General features: G+C 40.9%; 2 protein-coding genes across 11 annotated transcripts; one reads left to right on the top strand and one right to left on the bottom strand.

Moving 5' to 3' along the window:
- Positions 1-1,277: 1,277 nt before the first annotated feature.
- Positions 1,278-20,523, top strand: lactbl1b (lactamase, beta-like 1b). 9 transcript variants are annotated; one of them, XM_086200091.1, is made up of 10 exons: positions 1,278-1,493; positions 4,463-4,486; positions 4,628-4,741; positions 5,776-5,851; positions 9,722-9,893; positions 11,897-12,003; positions 13,885-14,042; positions 15,609-15,856; positions 16,783-16,888; positions 17,226-20,523. In XM_086200091.1, the coding sequence occupies exons 4-10, from the start codon at positions 5,792-5,794 to the stop codon at positions 18,202-18,204; spliced, it is 1,830 nt and encodes a 609-aa protein (XP_086056217.1). In that variant the 5' UTR covers positions 1,278-1,493; positions 4,463-4,486; positions 4,628-4,741; positions 5,776-5,791; the 3' UTR covers positions 18,205-20,523. The 9 variants fall into 9 exon arrangements, with proteins under 9 accessions (XP_086056217.1, XP_086056213.1, XP_086056215.1 ...); XM_086200087.1 differs by lacking the exon at positions 4,463-4,486; XM_086200089.1 differs by lacking the exon at positions 4,463-4,486 and having other exon boundaries at positions 5,773-5,851.
- Positions 19,861-25,635, bottom strand: nmur3 (neuromedin U receptor 3). 2 transcript variants are annotated; one of them, XM_086200098.1, is made up of 3 exons: positions 25,423-25,635; positions 23,200-24,105; positions 19,861-21,746 (listed from the first exon to the last, which is right to left on the bottom strand). In XM_086200098.1, exons 2-3 carry the CDS (start codon positions 24,044-24,046, stop codon positions 21,316-21,318), a joined length of 1,278 nt encoding a protein of 425 aa, XP_086056224.1. In that variant the 5' UTR covers positions 24,047-24,105; positions 25,423-25,635; the 3' UTR covers positions 19,861-21,315. The 2 variants fall into 2 exon arrangements, with proteins under 2 accessions (XP_086056224.1, XP_086056223.1); XM_086200097.1 differs by lacking the exon at positions 25,423-25,635 and having other exon boundaries at positions 23,200-24,392.
- Positions 25,636-25,860: the final 225 nt, after the last annotated feature.

Below are 25,860 nucleotides of genomic sequence, written 5' to 3'. Positions count from 1 at the left end.
AATGCCAACGTCTGAGGATTAACAAGACTTCAGTTACTATAATAATGGAAAGAGTAGTTGATAACAATACATTATAAAGCATCCCATGAATATAGCATTAATTAAATGGAGGAGAGATGAGAGTGGATGTCATGTTTTCTCAAATACAGCAGACAGACTGAAAGCCAGGGCTTAAGGGAGAGAATCTGACTTGCAAAGCCGGAATTTGTAAAATGTAGGAATGCACTTTTAAATATTAAGAATCTTACATTCATTGCATGTAAATTATGTTTTCTCGGCTCTTTCTACTATCCTCCAGATGAGGTATTAGAGTGACAGGGGGGATTGTGTAACATTCGTGTTCGCGCGGACATTTAGTATAGCAGCCGTTCTCATATCACCAGGGATCTTGTGCGTAAGAGCCAGTGAGCGCAACAGCTTGCAGTAAGCCAGCGACTCTATGCAATAAACCATGTGCACATAAGTCTGATTCCTGCATATTAATTCCCCCACCATCTCTGTTGCAAGTACACACGAGCAGGTAACTATTTGATCATTTCACGTCCTGTTTCATGCTCCTCCGCGCCTGTCAGCATGAAGTGACTCAAACCGCAGCATGTACTTTTACTGTTGTCATGGACAGCTGGCCAGTCTGAGCCTTTATCTGTGCTCATCAGTGAATTTTAAAACGCAACTGACCTACATGTAGATACTTTCCGTGTTCCAATTCAACATGAAATGGGAAGATTGCAGATAATTAGGTCAGAAATCCTCTACAAATCCAAAACAGCACCAGTATCAAGGGAAAGAGGTGTCAGTTGGGCACCTAAAAATCAGCTTCTGCCAATTAAATCTGTGAATGTGCTCCAAGAAAGACGGATTTTGGAAGAGCTCTGTTGGTTGCACGTGCCAGGAAGTTTCAAGAAACTGCTTCCAGCAAGGCCCTGATGAATTACACTTGCGTGGTGATCATTGTCTAAAAAAAATCTGTCAGTATAAATGAGCCACAAAAGTTGATTTTGGCGTCTTTGCTGTTCCTGTCGCATCTACTCGCTGATCTACTTTAAATAAACCCACCAAACTCCAGGCGTAACATCATTAATGGAATGTAATCTCTACAATTTTCGGCTAAGCAAATAGCACCAGTTGGCATTTTGTGTAGTCAAGTTAACTTACCACCCCCCCCCCCCCAAAAAAATAAATAAATAAAACACATGCCATGCAAATGCAAAAGAGACACAAATGTACACAAAACACACACACACACACACACACACACACACACACACTCTGAAAAGGGCACCCATTTTTGTGCTATGACAGATGTGGCCATTGGCTGTGATGGTTAATCCAGAATGCTGGGTTTGATACAAGAAGGATTTAGCAATAACCATGATACTAACATCTGTCAGGATACTGTTCCGAGCTCCCAAACTCAGACAGAACAAGTGCGGAATATTTTTGTGTTGCTGTTTTGATGGACGTAAAAGAGAACACAATTATTAGAACCTGAGGTAAGTGAACAAGGAATTATCGGTGTTGAATACTTCATGGCCTAGAAAAGAGGTTCTTGATTCATTGCTGCTTATGTAACATGTTTTTCCGCAGCCTGGATTCTCAACGCCTGTGTGCATGCGGGATGACATAATTGTACCGATTTGAAATACATTAACATTTCATATTGTGAATGATGAACATCAAAATAAGCAGGTTTGCATCCTGAGAAGCTGAGGAAAGGAGGAAGCCTTTGTAATTTGGACTACTCTTGCTTATTTTCATTAATTCACCCTTTGAGGGAACTAAATATACATGAATGCATGTATAATTGCTGTGTTAACATAATAAAAAAAAATCTCAATTACAATGAGATAAATGATAAATACTGTGTATTATAGTTCTGGAAAAAAGTTTTTCATCAATAGCAGGATAATTAAGGGAAATGCACGAATTACATAACACTTATTAAAGCTGATTTCTATTAATATTATGGCTGTATTCAAGGCTCATGAAAGGAGAAATTTAAGCTTGATAGATGTAATAAAATATTCACGATCCTCGAAAGAAAGCAGGTCACTGCATCAGCGAATGGCACAGAAAAACAAACAAATACAAACAGGAAATTGAAAACATCAACTTAACTTCTGATGAAAAAAATTATCCCAAAAACTCAGAGCAGCATTAATCAACACTGTGTATAAAAAGAATCACTGTACTCACATGCTTCAAGGACCACAGTACTGCATTCACTCAGTTATACTCGCTCTAATATTATATTTGGGCATATTAATGGATGGTTGTTATAATTACTTCACCCAAAACGGTGTATTTTGCTGCCTAAGCACTTTAGAATGTTTGTTTTGAAGTCAAAAGTGTTTTGTTTTTTTGCCCTCTTGCACACTTTGTTTCGGCTAGGTATATTTAGCCAAAGCTAATGGCAACCGACACCGAACAACAGTGACAAAACAATGAGCTTTCAGCTAATATGTGGCTGGCTTTTTCTCTATCTTGGAGTCTAAAACTAGTGAGGCAGGAGGGGGACAACGTCTTCCTGTGCTCGGGACACCAAATTATGGGTGTTTGAGCTTTTTGGGTGAAGTGTTGCTTGTTAGCAACATTTTAATGTTGGTCAAAGCTTTGTTAACTAGTGTGTTTACAAAAAACTGGAAGACAACCGCAAATCCATATCTATTTGATAAATACAGTGGCACGTAGTACATAATGAAGAGTGGAGTATAAGTATAAAATATACATGATATAGTTAGTATATAATACTATGGTACTGGTGCAAATGTCCTGTTACTCTTTGCAGTTTAAGGTGACATGGTTGGTCCATTGTTTTTAATTTGCTAACACATGTGGCCAAGATTTTAAATTCCTGATAAAATACTTGAGGTTTTTTTTTAACAAAACATTAAGTAGCATCATTCTGAAAGTATACCAACATGTACTGAAGGAGTATGGTCCCCCAAACCACGACGGCCAGCTGACTCCACAAAACCAGGGCTAGCTTGTAGCACAGGATTCAGTTGGCTTGCAAAAGGAGACCGTTACCTGCTGCTAGTCACTCGGTCAACATCGCGCCAGGTGGAACAGCATTTTCTACACAACTGCCGTGGTTCCAGACTGAAGGTTGCATAAGGAACACAGTCATAAGCATGATAAGTGCTTGAGTGCGTCTGTTTCTCTCCTTTCCAGTATAGTTGTTTCATAATTATTTTTAAAAAAATCACCTTTTAACATAAATAATTCTCAAATGAAAAGATTTGAAACCTCCTGTTTTTAACCTCTTGATGCTGCTGTCCAACAAAGCTACTCATGGCTGCCTAATTTAGTTTATATAATTCCAAACTACCTGCACTAATATACATTTATAAGTGTGAATTACATTTCCTAACAAGCTGTCCCGCTTTCCTGGGCAGACTGTACTTAATCTGAGGTTTTTGCTTGCATTAAAAAAATATTTTTATAATTAATTGTATATGACAGACCACAGTATCACGGCAGATCTGTTTTCAGCAATAAGACGATCGTTTCCAACCAACTAATTGTACCACCGCAACAACGAAGCTTGGTCAGCACTTCAGAAACTGCTCTGTAAGCATTGGTTCATTGCATCTCATTACAGTGAAAATGCAGCATCATGCCAGGTCAGGTTTTAGCACAGTGCTGAATATCTAATAGACTTTTTAATTGGTCTGAATGCTTAAAAAATGTGGAGAGCATGACCTCCTTTTCCCTTTGCTGTAGGATGAGACGCAGACACGCATCATCCTGAACGTCAGACATGAATGCATGTTGTGTGAGTTTTGTAATGCAGGGAGAGCAGCCACCGGAAAAATATTCATCAACACGGATGTAATTTCATCTCAGAGATGCCATTGCTCAGATTAATGAAGTAATCACAGCATTTGTTGTCGTGCACGAAAGAAAGTCAAATCAGTCTACCGACACCAGTCGACAACACTGATCTTAGCAGGGCTTTTTAAAAAAGATTTTATATGGGGATGTTTTTATGTGATAAGTTGTTCCTGACACCAATACAGATACCATGGCTTTGGGTATCAGCCAAAACCAGGTACTGATCCAATAAGTTAAGACTTTATTGAACCCACAACAGAGAAATGCACATGGGACACCAGCTCAAAAGGACATTTTAAATAAAAATCTAATATATATATATATATATATATATATATATATATATATATATATATATATATATATATATATCACTTTTCTGACTTTGGCAAAAGTTAAGAAATATTTCAAAACTGCTGAGCATGGCATGACTCTCCTTCTGTTAAAATGTAGCATTGTATTATCTAGTCTCGTACCACAGTATAAAATGTAATAGATCAGCAACAATTTTCTGATATTCAATCAAGTGATATGAATTCGTATCAGGCCGATATCGGATATCAATATCCGATCATTTTATTGGTGTCGAGCTGATTCATGTTTGTTTGACTTTTTCTCCATTTAGATGAAAATGCTAACGAGGAAAAAAGTGAGAATCCACTTCAGTTTCTCAAAGGCAATGGCAGCAGCCCTGTGTGAACTCTCCGTCTAACAGCTGCACCAACTTCAAAGCAGAAGCAATAAAGATTAAAAGATGGAATAACTGAGCTTCCTTCTGTTACATATCAAGGAGGCAAGTGGACCCACATGCAAAGGCAGCTGCCGAGGCAGCCAGGAGCTGAAGATCTTAGAGATTTACTGGATCATCCTAAAAGAAACTACAAAAGCTCCAAGAAACAAACAGGCAAGGCAAGACAAAACTGCTAATTGTGAAGGGATGGGTGGAGTAGCGTGGGGTTGTGAACAGGCATAATGTGACAGATCAGAAACAAAACTGAAACACAGAAACGCTGACCTGATGCGATAAGAAGAAACAGGTGGGAGAACACAAGAGCTGAGTTGATCGGTTGGGAAACCATCAGAGCAAGGCTTGAGCTGATGAGAACTGATTAACAGACAAGAGACGGGGAACGACGTAACAAGAGGGGGAGGCACATAAAGACAGGATGTGAAACTAAAAAAAAAGACACAAGAGAAAGGTGCTCTTAGAATAGGTTTGAGCATAAGACAGGGAATCTACACACAAATTAGGAGAATTAATGACCCAAACTCAAGTGTCCACAAATGAAAGATCCACTGTCTTACTAAATCTGCCAAAGGCAAGACTGAAACTAACAATAACCAAACTGACTAAAATGAGAGGAAAACAATTAAATTACCAAAACGCGAGCGACACTAATTTCAGTTTACATGACGAAAGCTAAATGTGTCAAATGATATGTGAGTAAATATGGCATGAATATTTATGTTAATAACAGGAAGTTTATGAAGTTAAAGTCATATTGTGCTGTAGCAGATTCAGCTCTGCTCGTGGGAGCAAGTGGAGGCAACTTTGAGTCAGGCTGACTGACCCAGCAGATCATATTTTACCCCGGTTGCACTGAAGATGTATTTCAGCAGCTTTACTTGCTGCTTTACAAGTTTTTAATTGTAAGAACAACGCTTCAGAAGGTTTCAGGTTTAAAGTTCCCTGAATCATACAATATTTCATGTTAATATGTTGCCTGGTCATATGCAATGTGAACATAGAATTTATAAATTATCTGCCTGCTCCTCTGCAAGCCATAACTGAAAATGTGTGGATCCTTTGAGCTGAGGGCAGCGTCAAATAACGTCTTTGTACGACTGTAAACCTTCCATTTTACACTCATGTAAAAAGCAACAGAAACAGATTTGTGTGAAATCACGAACTGCCTGTGTTTGTTTTTGATCCAGCAGCTGGTGAATTAAAACCATGGGCAAGGCGGGAAGTAAAGTCCTCCGAGAAACCTCTGTGGACGGGGTTCAAGCACAGGTAAACAACCATTAAATACTGCACAAGCTGTACAGACTCCTACAGTGACAACATGCAGCCGAAACAAGCACATGCCACTCTAAAAACTGTGTATTCACCATAGATTGCTGTGATAGAGTTGTGTGTGTGTGTGGGGTGGGATTGAGAGGGGGACTAGACATCCATCCATCCATTTTCTCCCACTTATTCCTGTTAAGGGTCGCGGGGGTGCTGGAGCCAATCCCAGCGGATTTCGGGCGAGAGGCGGGATACCAACCATTCACACTCACAGTCACACCTACGGTCAATTTAGAGTATCAATCAGCCTCGTTCCCATTTGCACTGCACTTTTGACTGTGGGAGGAAGCTGGAGTACCGGGGAGAACCCACAGAGGCACAGGGAGAACATGCAGAATCCACACAGAAAGATCCCGCGCCCGAGCCGGGACTCGAACTCGGAAACTTCTTGCTGTGAGGCGACAGTGCTGACCACTGCACCACCGTGCCGCCGGGGGCATAGACATATTTACTAAAAGTCCAACATGTATGCTTGATTGTGCATGACTTGTATCATGTAAATGGAAGTTGTTCCACATAGCAGTGGCACCTTTTTCCTGAAAGGTGGCAGAATAGACATCCAACGATTCTTCATCCACTTCTGAAATTCTGAGTCTTCAGTAAATTCCAGGAAGTTCAGTTGCCTTCATTTGGCACTTAGATAAACAAGGAGCAGCTTCATGTTGTCCTGCCACGCCTGTTCCTTCTATCCACAAGAACCCAAAACACAGAACCCTGATAAACCACTGCCTCTCTTGGACACGCTCACAAACATCAAGGGATTTTAAGCAAAGGATAAGTCATGAACAACTGAATTATTTTCTTTTGACTCAAAGCAATACTTCATCTAAAAGTGTACTTTGGCTTTCCAGGACTTCCAAAGAAGCGTCTTGAGGTCACAGAGGTTGTTTTTCCTCCTGCCTTACGTCTTAGTGATTCCAGAATGCAGTAAGCGCCAGCTACGTTTCTATTTATCATGGAGCTACAAGATACTCACACAGACATGACCCTGCGTTTTGAAACTGAGGTTTTAAGGCAGTTTGTTGTTTTAAGGCAGTTTGTTGTTTTTTGTTGTTGTTGTTTTACTGTAGCTGTTGTTAGCCGTCATCATAAGTGGCTGGTGGCAGGAGGGTAAAAATGTGAGCTCGATCAAGACGCCTGTATGGGAGTACTTTGGACGTGACAAACGTTTTGGGTGACATATTGCAGTGAAACGACTACATGCCAACTCTATGTTCCATAGTCTTGTGCATTACTGCTATATGATCAAGTGTTTGTGTGAATATGACTAAATGTGTGTGTGTTAAGACCCGAGTGACTATGACAACTCCATGGCCAGTGTGTGTGTGTGTGTGTGTGAGTGTGTGCGTGCACGTGTGTGGTGTGTGTGACACTTCGCTGAAATGGCCCAGTGGTTGAGCTCTGCAGCCATCACAGGTTACGCAACCAGGATCAGGCTATAGCTTGCTTTCACACTTCATTTTGCCACATTGCATCATCATACCTATAATCATCACCACTGAGCTTCAGACAAGCCATTAATGTCTTGTGATTAAGCTGCTAAAATGAACGAGTCACTGGATGTACCCAATGATGGATAGAAATTCAGTATCAAGATTTTCAGATCGGATATTTTTATTTAATTACAGATGCCCACTGGGTAGCATGTCATTTTTTATGATAACAGTCGGACATTTATTAAATAAATAGTACATTTTCTGGAAACTCAATTGAGAAGGATGACATAAGCGTTTATAAACACAAACATTACTGTAAAAGGAAGTTGGACAGAGAGAAGGTGAAATGAAAAACGCTCTTCTGTTGACAAATGTCATCCTGTCGTATACATGTTACCATATCAACCCAGGATATAGGAGATAAGTAGATAAGATAAGGCAGGGATATATCTCTTTTAAGTCAGATAAGCTAAAACTTGAGGTCATACTGGTGTAGTTAACATTTACTGCAAATGCAAATGGCTTCACTGTCCTCCAAGAAAAATTGAGCTCATTTTACCTTTAAAAGACCAGGGGGGCAATCTTGGGTGTACAGTGTAAAGCTTTCATTTTTAAAGGTTATGGTGAGCAATAAAAAAAAATAAATAAAAAAAAATCTCAAGCAAAATCACAAAGCAAACTCAAAAGTACTTTTTAGTTGTTTTTTTTTTCCCACAGACTGCTGTTTCCTCATCGGTGCAGAACTTACCTTGACACAGATACATGAAGTAAGATGTGTTTTTACATTTAGAATTCGTGCTGCACTTACAGCACATCCACCAGAGAGCTACTTTGTACCTCCAGTGGACCACAACTGTGTGACAACTAACAAGACTTCACCCAAAATGTGTATTTTGCATCTCAAGTACTCTCAAACAAGCGTCGAGGTCTTTGTGACTTCAGCAAACTGAAAGAGACAGCCACGTATGTTTAGCTTGAAGCTAACGGTGACCGACCGCTGACAATAACGACAACGGCACGTACTCTGCCCAAAAACTGTTTAAAAACTCTCAAGTGGGTTGTCCAGTAAAATCGGCATCAGCTTCACGCTAAATGCTCCACGAAAACTTTGATTTGAGCTAAACACAAGCTGTAAGACGTCTGGTTCTGCTCTGCTATGAGTGGCTAGATAATGAACACATAGATTATAACCCACGACGTGGGTTTGTACTGTAAATGGACACTTTTGGACAGTTTTGTTGTCCGAAGTATGTCTGTCTTGCTGTATTGTTAGAAGACGGTGGCCGTTAGCCCTTTCTGACATCTGGAGCAACAAAGAAGTGGCACAGCTGGGAAAAACGTCTTTGTGTGCCCAAGACACCGATTTGGAAGTTCTGGAAAGTCAAGATTTGGGTGACGGATTTTCTCGAACAAGTCAAAACAGTTTCTTCACATTATACTTGTATGTAAAACAAGACTGCTGCAGCAACTGCCCACTGCCTGATTTTGTTAATCCTTTGCATATCAGTATAAATTTGTTAGCGTGGCTCTAAAAAGCTTTGACACACATACCGACGGTGTATTTATTTTTGCGCAGTTTGTATGTCATCCTTCCACGAGCAGAGCATTTTATCCTTTCTTCCTCAACAAGAGTTTCCTCTAAATCCCAATCCACAATGACATCACCAATTATCTGTCACTCCCTCACCAATGTGCTCCGAAGTCTCTGCACCCATGTGATTGTGCTTTTCAGCTCTGCTCCGGCTAAAAGTCACGCCCTGTCACCCCATCGCAACTTGTGCCGGTTGAGTGGGTGCCATCCTCAGTGGTGGGTTCCACAAGGCAAAGCAGGACTGAAGTGAATTGATTCCCAGGGATTAGGGATTAAGATTTCCCCGGCTGCTTCGGTGGAGTAAATCTGGGGATTATGATGTCAACAGCCTGAGACTGCAGGAGAGGAAATTGAATTGTGTGGGATGCAGTGCCGATGGCCTAGGATTAGAGCACAGTCAGTGAGAAATCAGAGATGGGAGTCCATGTCTGTGCCTTTGTCCTGCTCAGGAAAACCTCTGTGGGGCACCGTTTACTGCCTTTGAGTGTAGAGTTCACCTAAATGGTAGAACCAACATGAAATGATGTTTAGGAGTTTGACTGAGTGATAAGAAGCTTGCTGCGTCCCTGGTAATCCAGTCCAACTTGCTCTGGTTGGTGAAGCATCAGGTGGTGAGTTGTTTCCAATGCAAAGTGGATCACTTGTTTACTGAAATGGTACCAGGGAGTTCTTTTCAGGAAAAAAAAAATGTTATCAACAATTTTCTGACTTTCAGAAGTGAACAGCATGATGACACATTCAGTGCTGAACTGCACGTGTTTGTGTGCTTGTCTCTCTGTATTCCAGCCCACTCCTGCTGAGGCTGCTCCCACGGCTACTGTTAAATTTGAGGGACTCACTAAAGCCAAGAGGATGAAGGTGAAATGGTCCCAGCTGGGTTTGGTGTTCTTCATCGTCTTGTCACTGGTGATGACAGGATGCTTCTTCTGGCAATATCAGCTGCCAAAAGTTCTGCCTGGTAAGACCAAGACACTGTTTGATGTACTTTGCATGAGGCATTCAATTCAGACCAAAGACTCAGGGTGCAGCAGTGTTAACTGGTCTGTCTTAGCTCGCCTCGGGCCAGCTGGGGCGTCGCCTGTGACTCAGCTTGACAAGTCACACTGTCTTTTAGTTGCAGCAGTGTAAAGTGGCAGGTTTCAGAATGCTGCAGTCCAGCACATGTAAGTATTTTTCAAGTTTTGTCTCTTCTCATAAGGAAGGAAAGGGATTTGGTAGGTTATCACAGCCCTTAATTGAATTCAAAGCTGGAGATTTAGACAAACGATAAAATGTAAAGCTGTGAAACTGCACTTCAAACTGTGACTTATTTGAGGCTCATGCAATGTGTTACTTCAGAATTAGTAGTGTGTGAGTTGTGGGTAAGACTGTTTAATTGTCTATCATGAAATCTGCTGACATACCAGCCTCAAGTTATTTAAAATGACTCGTTTTCCCTGATAAGACTGCTGCTCTAATTACACATTTTTCATTTCAGACCTGTAACACAATTAAAAAACACACACATACACACGCAGACAGCTATACTACAGTCAATCATTTTAATATGCAGCAAAGCTCACTGCCTCTGGCATCTTTTGTCTGGTTGTTTGTCCTTTTTTAAATCAAACACTGAACAATGAATTGTAGCTGTTGGCGTGAAACTAAAACTGAGAATGTGATATGCATACACGTCCTGTGTTTGACCGGTTAAATCCCTGAATTCACTGGACTACAGTTCATACATGTGCGTATGTATGTATATATGCATGCAATTTACAAATTTCTGCATCTACTACATTTAAGTTATTAGAATTACGAGCTTATGCTACAAAGTAGTTAAAAAAAAAGAAAAGGATTCCTTTCTAAAATCTTTCTCTCTCAGTGTATTAAGGTTCATTCCAATGCTTTGATTCCTGTCTGTTAATAGACTGTAAATACAGGCAAAGGCATACCAATTATCCACCACCTACTTTACCTAATAGTACAAAACTGATTTTATACACAAAACTGAATGTTAAACCTGTTTTGTTTTAAATATTTCGTCCTTAGAGCCTGTAATAATTTGACGAACTCTCAAAGATGGACAAGTTCAAAATTGAATGTTCTAGTGGTTAAATCATTCCAGATTAAATGTTTGTGTACCTAAACACTCCTGAAACTGCCAGTGCTCCCTCGTAGCTGCTACAACATCCAAACGACGACACGAACTATTAGGCGTGCCATCTTCTGATTCTGATCATAAGACATATTTAGCCACGGCAGTTGTGCTAGTTGTGTGTAATAGACAGCAATTAAGCAAGGTGCAAATGTCAGGATGCTGTCGTAATGAATTGAAAAACGTCTCCGACAATACCAGCTGTGATTAAAAGGAGAAGACAACCTTCAAGACTGGTCTCTTGAAATGAGAAGACATCCCTCAAGACGAGTCTGTTAATCATTCGTATAAATGTAAGGAACCCCGTACCAGAATATTTCACCCTGCCTTTAAATTGATTCTTTAAATCCTGTTTGACTGGAATTGAAGGCACCTAATTGAATTAAAGCACCCCGTCAGGTTAATTTTAGCCAAAATTCTTGTGTCATCTAAAACACTCTCCATCCATACAATCTCTTTGTGTTCTCCATGAGTGAAGGGAGTTCTGGTGATTCATTCGTGTCTCTTTAAAGTCTTTATGCAGCCTGAGGCGACAGTGAAACATACTGAAATATCTCTTTTCACCCAGAGTTCACAGTTGGATCGGGCTGCATCTCATTCGATCAGTTATAATCATACATCCTGTCACATTGTATTCAATAAGACCCTGGGGGGCATCAAAAAGCAGAGAGAATTACTTAAGCTGCCAACTATAGCACATTATTCTGCCCTTTATGCTGTCGGTACATTACCTTATCAAGTATCAAGAGGGAATTATAATAGCTTGTCCCCATGTGCTTCCTTCCTTCCTTTCTGCCTTTTTCTGATTTTCATCTGTTGTCCAGATGAAGCGAACGGTCGCAATGCCAACTCAGAGATGATGTGCCCTCGCTTCCCGGAGCCCCTTCCTCTGGAGCATCCAATCCCCAGTCTGAAAGAAGCCCTGGAAAAGGTGAGAGGGGTCTTTCCTTCACTGCGCATTTAAATCTGCAGTCATTTTTCACTCATGCTGGTCAAGCCTGAGTAACTTCACTGGCTGACTGCAGTAATCCTTCACACCAAACACCACTGCAGTTGACAGAAGGAGATTAAAGAGATAGTGGATGAAAAAGAAAGAGTCTGTCCAGGAAAAAGGTTGTTTGGGAAGGCAGAGAGCTGCAGTTTCATTGGCGGATCAATCAGTTCTACTGAAGCATCAACAGAGCCTAAGAGGGTAGTTAGTAGACAAGTGTAGTGATTGTTAACTGTCATTATCATGATGAACGGAGATGGGACGCTACAAAGTATCTACTCTTTGCTTTAGTAGAGATATCATATATTTGTGTCTTTCTAAATTTTCCAGCGATGTCAACATCAACATCACTCAGACCTGCTGTTGTGGGTTCCCATTCACAGTGTCTTCAGTTTTGTTGCTGATATTTAAAATGATCTGCATGTTGGCGTGAAGTTCATGTTTCTGCAGTATAGTTTGTATTATTTTAGTCAAAGTAAGAATCATGTTATAGTCTTCAATTCATATGATATGATATCATATTATATTCAGACTTTTTACACAAGTAGTCCTACTTCTCTAAGTCAATCAAACTTTATTTATAAAGCACTTTTCATCCATACGTGTAACTCAAAGTGCTGCGCATAGTCAAAAATTAAAAGTATTCCCTCAAACCTACAGCCACTCTACACACACACACACACACACACACACACTAAAATAGTGGACATTCGGCTGAGTACGAGAGTGTCGTCTGCACCAGGAGCAGAGGGCTCCTCTGGAGGAAACACTGGAGATATTAATGATAAAAGAATAAAAATAGGTAAAAACTAAAATACAAATAAAAGCTAAGAACTAAAATAGAAATTAAGATAGGAAATAATAAAATTCATAAATAAATACAAAATGAAGGCCTAAAATAAACAAATGTCATGAGTAAAATGAATATAAATCAAAAGCTAAGCTAAAAAGATGTGCCTTGAGCCTGCTCTTAAAAACCTGAAAAATTCTCTGTACATCCTGGAAGGCACCTCTGTATCCTCCAGTGGACTAAAAGTATTTTTCCTTCCAGAGAAATTGCTTTGTCTGACCAAAACACAGCAACAAAAGAGGAATTCAATTATTTAGAAAAATTAAAGACTAACTGGTTAGCGTTGTATCATTACGGACGGAAACTGCCTTATGATGAGCATCGGCATCTCTGTTTAACCAGCACATACTCGGATATCCTTAAAATAATCCCACACCAACATCAAACTCAGATATTCATGCTCCACATACACTGCAATCAATGACAAATTTCTCATGCTTTCATTTTAACTTTAGGTCACTGTCAGTGTGACACTTGTGCTTTTGTAGCAACTGAAAGAAATGTCCTGGCCTTCACTCTCACACAACAGCGCGTCCTGGCACACAGTTTCCCAGGGGTGACGTCCCTCTGTGTATCATCTCAAAGCAGGCAGTTGGGTTTGATTAACATTTCTGCTGGTGTTACGTTCGGCTGTTTAATCCACTATATTTCACTGGCGAGTCAACATCTGGCTTACAGGGTTAAGATGCAGTTATTTACTCGTGGCTTACACATCGCCGAACTGCTTTTGAGTACATGTGATGTACATTCTGCCTTCATGAATTCAAATTAGAGCCATAATTCCAATAATATAATCACAGAAGGTGTTGAACAGAAGGAAACACTGCAACGCTTTGCAGATCCGACGGAACATCATGGCAGCACATTCACAATGTGACGCATGTCCTCCGGAATCCATGTTGATTATTTTTTAATTAAATTTGATCAAATGTACATCAAACTAACTGTCACAAAATTTCCAAACCTCTCAGGTGGACGTTTTGCTCCGACAGAACATTAACCCCATCAGTTTACCTGCTCTGTCAGCGATTGTGATCTTGAACGACACCGTTTTGTGGACTGGTAACTTCGGGAAAAGGAACGGCAGCGACCCATTCTCAGGAGCTCCCAATGAATACACCATCTACAGGTGACTGGCGTCTAACGCTTCCCCAAGATGCCGTTACCTTTAGCCTGCTTAGCTGAAGTGGTGAACTGCAATGATTTTGCTCTTTTCTGGTGAGATCTCTACTTTCAAGTTGTTGTGTTTCTGTATTCTTCTTCTCTGCTCATTAGAGACATGGCATGTTGACCTTAATCTCAGTAATGCCTCTAAATTTAAATGACAGGAATCTCACCCTGTGCAACCTGATAGCTTCTTTCCTAAAGAGAAGTAGAATAATGAGTACTCATCTCCCTGTCAGGTGCTGCTGCACGTTTTACTCTCTACAACAGACTCCAGGAATTCTGTTCATAATGTGACTTTTAAAAAGCAGGACCGTTTTGGTTTTATTGAATTGCTGGCAAGAGTGACACAACTGATACTGTAGTACGATTTGGTTCTGAGTTTTCAACATTTTCCTCCCTGGAACTCGAAGATTCCTGTCCTTTGAGGTTTAAACAACACATCTTTTAAAAAAAAAATAAAAAAAAGGCTTTTGGCAGAGATGGCTTTGATTCATAAAATGAATATTACCAATTAAAAAAAAAAAATCAATGTTTTGCAGAGACAAGCTTTATTTGCTCCTGATATTTTGCAGTCATGCTATACCGATCGATGTGCTTCCACTTGAAAAAAGCAATATATTAGATTTGATTTAGCCTGCGATGGGGATCTTGTTTTGAATCCCAAATATTTAGTCGCCTGGGATGTTGACATGGATGAGAGTTTAGATTCACTGAGCTGCAAGCTTGAGGAGCACAAGACCAATGTGTTTATTCTGCTTTGTAGTGGTTTCTAAACGTGTGCCAAATTACAAATTTACAACGCAACAGCATTATTCCTCTAAATTCCTGGAAATTCTTCAGAAGTAACCCAGTTCTTGGAAGAGAAGACTCCCCCGCACTTGTGTTATTTAATTTATTCTTGGTTTTAGTCTCCTTTTAAGTTGCAGTTTCTGGTTTTATCTGTCAAGCTTCCAGGATTTTGTTTGGATAAAATTAGCGCACCAAAACAAATAAGACTCAAAATTTGATACTCCACACAGGGTGTGCATTACAACAGTGATGTCTCGAACTACCAGTTTACCTGAAAAAAACAAAATGAAAAACAAACAAACAAAAGAATCTCCTTTCATACAAACTGAAAATTCCGAGATTAGTATGTAATCTTGGGTTTTTAAGTACCTTCAAGGATCCAAATGAATCCCGCGGCAGCAAAATATTGGACGAAATAAGCGATCAGATAAATCCAGTTTGTAAAGTTGCAATTCTCCACATTGGGATAAAGGATCAATCTTTAATGACTTCAGAGCATCGGACACGTTCATTTCATTTGATGTCTTTCATGATTATGTTAACAAGTCCATTACAAACACAAAAGAAAGATGCAGGTGAGCATCTTCTAAACAGTGGTGAGTCAAGACAAGGAGTCTGTAGTACGAAGACGCTCTGCTTCGCTGTGTCAGTGAAAAAACACCGTGAGGTCCTTTCCTCCAGATTAAAAAACAATCTCTTGCAGTCACAGCAACAACAATCTCCATTATCTGCCTTTCAGAATCGCCAGCCTATCCAAAATCTTCCCGACGCTGATGCTGTACCGACTCTGGGAGGAGGGCAAGATCGGGTCCTTAGACGACCCCCTGGAGAAATACGTAGAGAACTTCACCATCAAAAACCCCATGGGGAAGACAAGAGACTCTGAGCTGAAATATGTGACGGATGGTCTGATTTTTCTGGATAGCGGGGAGGTTCAGATCCGCTCCTCCTCAGTTACCCTTCGCAGGATGGCCAGTCAGCTGTCCGGTACATTAATTTGATAACAGAAATCTAAAATTTCATGCACTTCTTCCTTTACAGCCTTAATAAATATGATAAATAGGGTCTTGGATACCGGGAAATTAATTTTGTGTGAGGTATTGTTATCCATAAAATGAAAATACTGGGCTGGAAACAGGGGCTGGTTTTAATCTGGTGTTTAACACATCTGTATTTGCAATAGCTGGCCCTTTAAATTGAATATTAAAACACTGCAAATCACTGCATTTGCAAACAATGTTTGTCTCTTTTAACAATCAAAAAAAATGTTCCTGTTGAAGGGTGGTGTAACCCGAGCCAGTTTTAGATGTCCAATAAAACTATCCCGTAACAGGGTTGGAACAGGGAGGACAAATTGAAAGAGGATGAAAGCTGTCCAATCACGCTAATGTAGGACACAGGAGGACTGTTTTGTTTTGTTCTGTTCTTTTTTAGCTTCAAAACCTGTCTCGCAGAAATCCAACAATTTCGTGGAAGAGACGGACTGAATCACTGAACTATCCATATACTCGCGTCCCTCTCCTCCTTAACAACCTCTGTTGGTTAATTTAAATCATGTTTGTCTTGAGAGAGAGAGAGAGACAGAGCGAGAGAGAGAAGCCACATAAACATCCAACCAACGAGGAATGAGACAATAAGACACCGTCAAATATGATTATGCGTAAACAAGCATGTTTATCTGAAGAGGTTCACTGTGAAATGAAGCAAGTTATAAGACGAGATAAACATCTGAGGCCTGTCAGTCTGCACTCGCTCCGTTAATCACCAGTGTATCGAAGATTATAATAAAAGGGTTAAATCATGTTAATCAATAACAGACTCCATATATCTATATATTTTTTATATATATATAGATATATGCATATTGTATTTATTTAATTTTTTTTTTGCTTTCCACCTTTGGGCTGTTACAGGCCTCCCCAGGAGACTCCGAGCTACAAATCTGCTTTGGAAGGGAAAAACACAATCAGCAATCAATCTGCTTCAAGACGATGTCCTTGTCGCAGACCCGGGCACCAAGTAAGGTTTTGTTACCTGTCGTCTTCATCACAGTCAATCACCAAAAGACCATCTTGAGAACCAAATATTTTCCTTTTGAGGTAACATTTTTCCAGAGTGTACCTGTAAGTACAGAACTGTCTTTATCTCGCACCCCACCACCAGATTAGCCTTCATGTTCCCCTGCAGGTCTAATGGCACATTTTATCAATTCTCCCACCTCACACAAGACAAGAAAGTGAATTAAATGAACTTCCCAAAATGTCACACAAGCCATTTAAGATAGGTCACAAGTTTCAACATGACTTTATTCCTGAACAGCTTGATTTTTAAGATGGCAGCTTTTCCTTCCTTCCAGATGTCACTACAGCAACCTCGCCTTCTCTCTGCTGGCTCATGTGATGGCAGAGCGAGTGGCCAGCGTTGACTACCAGCGGTGGATCACTGACAACATCCTGGACCGTCTGGGAATGGAGGACACTGGATTTGACATCACTCCTGGACTCCAGAGCCAGTTGGCTGTGGGGGTGTACTCCAATGGAAAACCAGCTCCGCTCTATGACCTGGGCTGGTACCGGCCTTCAGGTCAAATGTTCTCCACAGTGGCGGACTTGGCCAAGCTCGCCATGGTGCTCCTAGGTGCTTATCATCGCAAGCTTTTGGAGCCAGACTCTTTGAAGATCATGCTGACCCCGCTCTTCAGGTGCGATAAGGACTACTTTGCCAATCGTACTGGGACACCATGGGAGGTGAATGAGCTCTTGGGCTACGAGGTGGTGCGAAAAGATGGTGATCTGGATGGATACTCAGCCACCTTCTCCCTGGTACCACGACTGAAGCTCGGGCTGGTGGTACTCATGGCTGGGAGCAGGTCTCAGAGCCAGGATGTGGTCACCCAGGCATACAGCCATATCATCCCAGCCATAGAAAAGGCCTTCAGGGAGGCCAAGATGATACTCTCTGCTCCCCCTGACCCAGATCCCTACATCGGTTTTTTCACCTACAGCAACATCACCTTCTACGAAATCAAAGTGGGACCAGATGGAGTTCTCATCATGCAGCAGTTTGGGCCTCAGATTGAAGAGCTGATACCAGAACAGTACAGGACAATAAAGCTCAACTACCTGGTCGAAAGGGTGTTCAGAGTGGTGTTTGAAAAAGAGTATCCTTGTGTTTTGAGAGTCGGCACGGCTTCAGTGTCCCTTGAAGCGCAAGATGGCCAATTATTTAACTTCTACACATTTGACAAGCAGGGTCTATCACCGGGTTTTGATGCACCGGGACTCAACACATACAATGTAGTCAGAATAGCACGTAAGCCATCTTTCTCAAGCTGAACTGCTGCAATGCTACTGACTTGAGACGGCGTCCTCGGGCAGTGGGATGAACCAAATATGAATTGTGGTCCCCAGTGAAAGTGATGATGAAAGGTACCACAGAAAATGCAGGAGGACTAAAAGAGGTTCACCTGGCTGTTAAATGTGTTTCACACAAGACGTATTCATTTCTCTTCTGAATTATGTATATGACTGTCCTGCCGCTACTTCATTATGTCTGCTACCAGAATATTCTTATTGTCTTTCCTCACTTTATTTATGTCTCTTTTGTCCTTGAGTTCTCAGCATCAGACCGGCTCATAAAGTCAGTTTTACATATGATCATCCCTCTTAATCTGGTGCTTCATTACATCCACTATACCTGAATGTTCATCGGGTCTTTCCTGCTTTCATTTATGTCCCCTCTGTCCTTGAGTTTCCAGCATCAGGCCAACTCCAGTTTTCCTCATTGACATGAATGTTTACATTCAATTTCAGTTCCTGGACAAACTGAATCACATTTGTGAAAATGTATGAAGGAAGAATATGTCTTTGTGTAATGTTTCTTTATGGCAGATAAAATCAGGTCTTCATGGGAAAAATGAATAAGCATGACATTTATTTAAATATCGATGTTTTCATGTGTATTGAAATGCTGACTTTTATGTGAATAACCATGCCTCTGATGAGACAAAGATGAAAAAGAGAGGATTCTGGACGCACACGCGTTTGATATTGTTCCTGTGACATTTTGCGGTGTAAACCCCAAAGTGGACTCCCACTTTATTCTGACCTCTTACACAGTTGGAATGAATGGCAGTGTATTTCATGAATAATGCACGCAGCGGTCCCGACCTGTAGCATGAACCGACAGATTCAAAGGGAAACGCTGATGCTTCACCTCTCATACTAGAGTGCCTCTCTGCAAATTGTACTGTGAGTTTTGATGCTCTGCTATCGTTGCTACTTTGGGTCTGACACTTGGTGAGGATGTGGACAGTGCTCAGTAATGATTAGAGATGATGAACAAGACAATTCCTGAGTTTCCTGACATCCATATTTCAACGATTGCAGTATCAACAACGCATCAAAAGATAACCACGCATTTACCTTGGTCAAAAAATAAAAAGCTGTGTTTGAGCAATACTTCACACAGAAAAGTGTATTTTGGCTTGCAAGTACTGACAAATATACTTACAAATAGATGCCTTGAGCTCAAGAAAGCTGTTTTTTCCCCTCCTGCATTAATTCTTTGTTAATCAAGGATGCAGAAAGAGACAGTCATGCATATTTCACTGCGAGCTAATAGCTACTGACAGCTAACGAGAGTTAAAGCAACAACAAAAACAGGAAAAAATGCCCAATAAAATCCCTTAACGAACCCAAGCACGTGATCCAGTAAAATCCACATCATATTTATCCTGCCTTATGATGAGTAATTAACAAATTGAACCAACCCTCACCTTCCCAGCTCAGCGGGACCATCAACATGAGCAGACAAGCAAAAGGGAGTTGTTTTGCTGTTGATTTGTTTGTAAAGCTGAATACACATGGCTGTTTGTTTACTGCATTCTACAGTTACGAAGAATAGATACAGGAGGGAAAACACATCTTTAATGAGCACTGACAAGAAAAATGCCCTCATAGGATGAAGTGTGGCGTTAGAATAGCTTTGACATTTTTCATTTATTGTTGTTTTTCAATTAGGCATTGTACAATAACTTTGCAGTAGCAGCAAAGAGTCCAGCAGTCACTCAAATCATGTATTGCACATGAGGACAAGTGACCAGATAAGGAAAAGCCCACAGTAAAGCATCACACACATTCTTTGCTCACAACACCGAGACAAAGTTGACCCTGTTTTGCTAACCGGCAATACATCAACTTTTCAATAAATAATCAAGCACAGCATGTTATCAAATCATCCATTGTCATCAAATGTTTCTCCCTGTGGATGTACCCTCCCAGTAGCGGGCAATGTTCAAGACAACGGGGTGGAATGTGCAGGCACTGTTGAACAACAACTTCCAGAGTAACAAATACAGATTTTATTTACATGCTCTCGTAGGTAAATTTCCTCGAGTTGGGGTTGCTTGCTTGCTTAGAGTTTGACTAGACAATTAAAACCAATTGAAATTGACCATGTTGTTAACATGAAAATGCGGCAAAGATTAATTAAGATAAGCAAAAGGAATAGAAACAAAGGGGAAAAGATACCCGAGATTGGTCCAATCATTTTTAAAAAAAATATACCTACTTGCTGTCCAAAAGCTCAATAAATGAACACCTGCACTTTAAATAGTCCCACACATGACAAAAAACACAACTTAATTTGTCATTTTTACTTTTACTTATTTTTCAGTGGCTGGGCGTAAGGGCTGTTTCTAAAACTGAGCTTATCTTCTGATTCCAGTTCCAGTTTACTCTGGAGACACCAGAGTGCTCTTTTTCTTCTCATCGAATTTTCAGCAGGAGCATAAGCCTAATTTGCATTACACTGGATTTATTACCATTGTAATAAATCCAATTACATACGATTTGCTATTCATTCAGCTATGGGGTCAGCTGCAGGGTCATCAGCTCGTGAACACTTCAAATCTGGAGCATCTCCTGGTGGCAGAGGAAGGACATCTACAGGGCTAGGGCCTCTATGGCAATACGCATAATGAGTGTGTCCACAGTTTCAAATGTTGAGGTAAGTGTGTGTAAAAGTGATTAAAATTCTCGTGTATCCTCTGAAATCGGTTCCCAAAAGGTTTTCCTCATTCATGTCAAGCTGATGTTGGGTCATGGCGAATTTTAATTTGGTCACTGGATCCTGGCACAGCACTTCAACAAAGCGCCAGAAGTTGTCCAGTCAAGAGAAAGAGGTCTTTCATACCGAGGGGCCTTGCTGTGTCAGTAGCGAATACTGGAACTGAGGATGAAGTGAAAGGGTACGTACGACCTAGGAATCATGCAGAGCAACTGAAGTCCCATAATAAAAATATAGAGATCCAGGTCCTCTTTGATTGTTATTGAATTTATTCAAATGAAGTATACAGCACATATTTTATATGCACTGCTCAGGGTTCACTCACTGGTGTCATTGTGCAACCGTCAGACGGCAAAGTTCTTCCTTCTATTCACATCTCAGAACACAGACGTCTTGCAGGCCGTCTCTTTACACGCACAGGTGAGGATCGTCGCGTCCATGGTCCGAATCATATTTGAAGACAGCAAAGGGATGAAAGCACTGGAGTTCTTAGTCTCAGTCTGGGCTCTGGAGCTTGAGATGGAGGGATCCAGTGAAATCTTATGGAAAGGCGGGGAGTCTTTGACTGAGCTGTTGTCCTCAGTCTGGGAGCAGACAAGTCCTCTGAAACTCTCGCGGAACCGTGTGGACAGCAGGCTGTAGATGATTGGGTTGACTGCAGAGCTGAAATAGAAAAGGATGCCTGACAGGATATGGACGTATTGATAGACGCTGTGCATCAAGTCGGTCCACTGGCTGATGGAGCTCCACAGGAGACGCTCGATGTGAAAAGGCGCCCAACATACACCAAACACTGCCACCACGATAGCTAAAGAACACAACCAGAGAGAGACAAGCGCTGTAAAATCTTTTCAGATATTACACGTTCAATGGATTCTTTTCAGCATTTTTTTTTTATTTTTTTTATTTGGAAGCCAAAATCCTTTTAGGAATCCAATCAGACCAACAGCGCTTAGGTGCTGAAACAGGACGATAGTCAGACATTGCATAAAGAAGCAAACTAATGTATCCACCACACAGTGCAACTGATAGGACTGGAATTTAATACAGCAAATATGATGCTGCGAGTTGAGGGAGTGGTTTGGGTTTTTGTTTTTGTTTTTGGTGGATTACTAACATATAAACCTAACTTAGGTGGAAAAAAACAAACTATTACATACAAAGTGAAAAAAGAGGGTGGATGAATTTCTACAGTTTGGCAGGATTCATGTATGTGTCCCTTGATAACTCACAACAGTCTGGCTGTTGCAGAGGTGCAGTCGCTTTCATCACCTCCTCTGGCAAGCAGCTACACACCTTTATAACCTCCCCATGGAAGAGGCTTGTTGCCCTCCCTGAATTAAAACTGCCAGAATTTATTACCCTTGTTTTTTTTTTTTTTCACTTGATGCCAGGGAGGTGAGTAACAGGAAGGTGGAATATAAGTCTTCAAACCCAGTTAAGTAAATTAGCATTGTCCTCTCATCTCAAAGTCAAAGGGATTTTATGAATGGGTTCACGGTTAAATGCCAAAATAAAGTCGATAGTTCACACCAGCTTAAGATATTTTTACTCTGCACAGAATGAAATACATCAATCAATGCAACGCTCGTGAATTTCAAAGCTTTTATGCGCAAACAACAGCAGTGCTAAGCTAGACGAGGTGGAGTTTCTAACAATTGCATTTCCTCTTCAAAAATCATAACAGTGGTGTTGATTCGAGATTGGCTTGCTGAAAAAAAGACATTTCAAATCTGATAAAGTTTTGTTTGCCACAATGCTTATTTTCAGCAAAGATGTATCAAAAGTTAAAAAAAAAATTAAAAAATTGCTTCGGCTTTTGGTCGAGGGAGACCAGCACGATGCTAACATTACAGCTGGCCTCCACAAAGACGCCATCCCTCCGCCACTTTCTTTGACCAAGTTTTGATTTATTTGCAAAATTCCTTGCAAGATTCGTTTGTTTGGCTCTGAATTTCGGACGATCTTCGAATGTTTTCAACTCACAGTCTGTGATTTGTCAGTGCTGCTTTGGGTAAGATTCTTCTGCAACTGAGCCTCTCCACAAAAAGCCTTAACTGAAATCCCATCAAGCCCCAGAGGTCGATAAAGGCACACTTCAGCAAACAAATAATAACTGAAAGTACTACTCATTTCTGTTTCCCTCATGTGGTAGCTTTGGAGCATGTTTTGGCATTGGCAGCACAGATTATATCTCATCTGTGTTGCCAGCATTTTGTTTTTTGTTTTTTCGAGGACAGAAAGACACTAAAACAACTCACAGAGCATCTTGATGACCTGTCGTCTGCGCCCCTTCTCAACACTGATTTTCATCTGGGTCTTGCCACAACTGTTCCTTCCCGGATTACCGCTGCACTCGCGCTTTTCTCTACCCAGATGGAGTCCCATCAGCAGGTACAGCACACTAATCACCATCATGGGTACAAAGTAGAAGCACACCGTGGTGATGTGCACAACCAGGTTGTAGATCCACAGAGGTTTCAGCACAGTGCATATGGCCGACTCCTCTATTCTCTCGGGCAGGTAGAAGATGCCATGAAGCGACGTGTTGGGGATGGCACAGATCATCGACACCACCCATACAACAGCGATGACCTGTTTGGCGTGCTGCTTAGTGGAGAGGTATCGTGTTTTGAGCGGGTGCACCACTGCTATGTACCTTTCCACGCTCAGAGCAGTAACGTTGAGGATGGAGGCAAAGCAGACCGTCTCGAAGAGGAAGGTCTTGAAGTAGCAGCCGCCCTCACCAAAGGGGAAAGGGTAGTTCTGCCACAGGTCATAAATCTCCAGGGGCATCCCGAACAAAAGCACCAGGAGGTCGGACATGGCCAGGCTCAGCAGGTACAGGTTGGTGGGGTTACGCATCTTCTTGTGCTTTGCTATCACTGCACACGTCAGCAGATTTCCGCACAAGCCCGTAAAGAAAATAAGAATGTAAACACTGGTTACAGGGAAGGAGAAGGGAGAGCGTTTAGGACCCAGGATTTCAAAGAGGTTGATGTCAGTGAACAGGTCACTGGTGCTATTCCCAGTGGCGTTTCGTGTTGCACTGGCATTGTGAAACAAAGAGGACCAGTTTGAAGAGAAACCTTGCGAAGGGAGCTCCATTTCAGAGAGGAAAAGGGGAGGAGATATTGCAGTTGTTGCTACATTCTCTGCTGGTTCTGCTGCAAAGAGAGAAAAAAAAGAAGAGTTCATAAAAACTCCTCTCTGGAGAATTCTGTCTTCGTTATTTTCATGCATGTAATTGACTATTATTCCTTTAAGGAAAATACTAACTGGAATTCCTCTGAAACCCATCTTCTAAATTCTGAACATCCATCTGCCTAAAAAAGAAAACCTATATTCCCTTTCTAATCGTATATAATTGGAAAGTACAGCCAATCATTTTTTTAATGCTGTTATTTTGTGTAACATAAACCTGTGAAAAGGGATTTTATCTTGTTATTTTGACAAAGTTATCTTTCGAGACAGCTGCTATCTCGAGATTTGTATGAACAACTTTTCATTTCATGATAATGAGATATCTCATTATCAAGAGGTAGCGATGAAGAAAAATACCAAATACAAGCATGACCTTTCCTAGGCTTTGTGTTTGTGTTCCAAAATGGAGTGAAACAACCTATCATTTATCTAAAGACGTTGGCTGGAGATACATTTTCCGTATATTCACAATGGAATAGTGTTTCAATTCCAGACACAATTTGGCATCCTAAAGGTCAAAGTCGAGAGATTATGCATCGTTTTTGTTTATTGTTTTTTTTTCAGTGAGATGAGTACCAGCAGACAATAGGAACATTTTCAGGGCATTAACACATTCAGCTCACAGAAATTCCAGGATCACGGTTTGGATGTGTTCATGAATGTTACACACAGGCTGGATTAACACTTGAGGGAGACAAGATTATTCCTGCAAGACCAGTCCATCATATGGAAACAGAGAAGCAGCAATGAAATTAATGATACATTATTTGATCCCCCCCCCCCCCCACCCAATTAATGGTCTCACATTAAAGTCCCTGAATACACCTGTTAGCTGAGGAATATTGCTTTTACTGCCACTGTAATTGTCAAATCCTTCTCATCAAGCAGTAACTGTTGGGGATAATTGAAATTACACACTGCACGGATGTATGCTAATGACTCTCTCCACAAGGTTATGATGTTGCAAAGCTCAGGGGCAGATGTGAGGTTATGAGGCAGACGCTGTTTTGTTGGAATCATATTTTTTCTTACGTGAAAATGTCAAGAGTCAACAATATTTCCGTTGTCAATTGGGTTTACAGGTCTTACATCTGAGGCAATTTTGGTTAATCTTTTGTGTTTTGAAAGTATGCTACATTTTTTTCCCCACACAATTATCATACGCACCATAGGGAATTTGAGATAGATTAGAACTGTGTTCTTTACAATACTCAGTACAATAACAGGTACAGTATGAATACATACACAAGCAACTTTCATAAGACTTTAAAAAACCTCACCTTGATGCTGCTGTTCTGGAAGCCTCTTCTCATGGTAGAAAGTGCCGGATCATATTTGTTAATAATCACATTTCAAAATTAGCAAACGTGAAAATTTTCAGCGGATTTAAACAACAACAACAACAACAACAACAACAAAAAGTTGTTAGATGGCTGCTCCAAGAGAAGGGAAGGCAGAGACGCAGGAGATGGTGTTAACAAGGCTGGAGGCAAGTCCCCTTCACACGGAGATGAAACTGGTGAGATGTGAGGAGAGGGAGAGAGGGGGGGCGGGGGGGAGGGGCTGAGGAAGATCATGCATTTGCCTAATTTATTTAGCCTTTATGGCAGTTAAAGTTAACAGTTTGATTAAAGGGAGTGCATGCATGCATAATACAAACAGATAATGACAAGAGTATTTTGCAGGGTTCAAGTAATCGGATAGACGATGCCAAATAT

Source organism: Aulostomus chinensis, chromosome 3, assembly GCF_037954235.1.
Source record: "Aulostomus chinensis isolate RoL2024-O1b breed Wild chromosome 3, RoL_Achi_v1.0, whole genome shotgun sequence".
Taxonomy (NCBI): domain Eukaryota; kingdom Metazoa; phylum Chordata; class Actinopteri; order Syngnathiformes; family Aulostomidae; genus Aulostomus; species Aulostomus chinensis.
Note: the sequence above shows the minus strand (reverse complement) of the source record. Positions and strands in the feature narration are given on the sequence as shown.

Coding starts and splice junctions, on each gene's coding strand:
- lactbl1b (XM_086200094.1), top strand. CDS start 5,792: ATGGGCAAGGCGGGAAGTAAAGTCCTCCGAGAAACCTCTGTGGACGGG. Junction 12,004..13,884: donor TGAAAGAAGCCCTGGAAAAG/GTGAGAGGGGTC, acceptor CAAACCTCTCAG/GTGGACGTTTTGCTCCGACA. Junction 14,043..15,608: donor AATGAATACACCATCTACAG/GTGACTGGCGTC, acceptor TCTGCCTTTCAG/AATCGCCAGCCTATCCAAAA.
- nmur3 (XM_086200097.1), bottom strand. CDS start 24,238: ATGGGTTTCAGAGGAATTCCAGTTAGTATTTTCCTTAAAGGAATAATA. Junction 21,747..23,199: donor ACAGGTCATCAAGATGCTCT/GTGAGTTGTTTT, acceptor TGTGTTCTTTAG/CTATCGTGGTGGCAGTGTTT.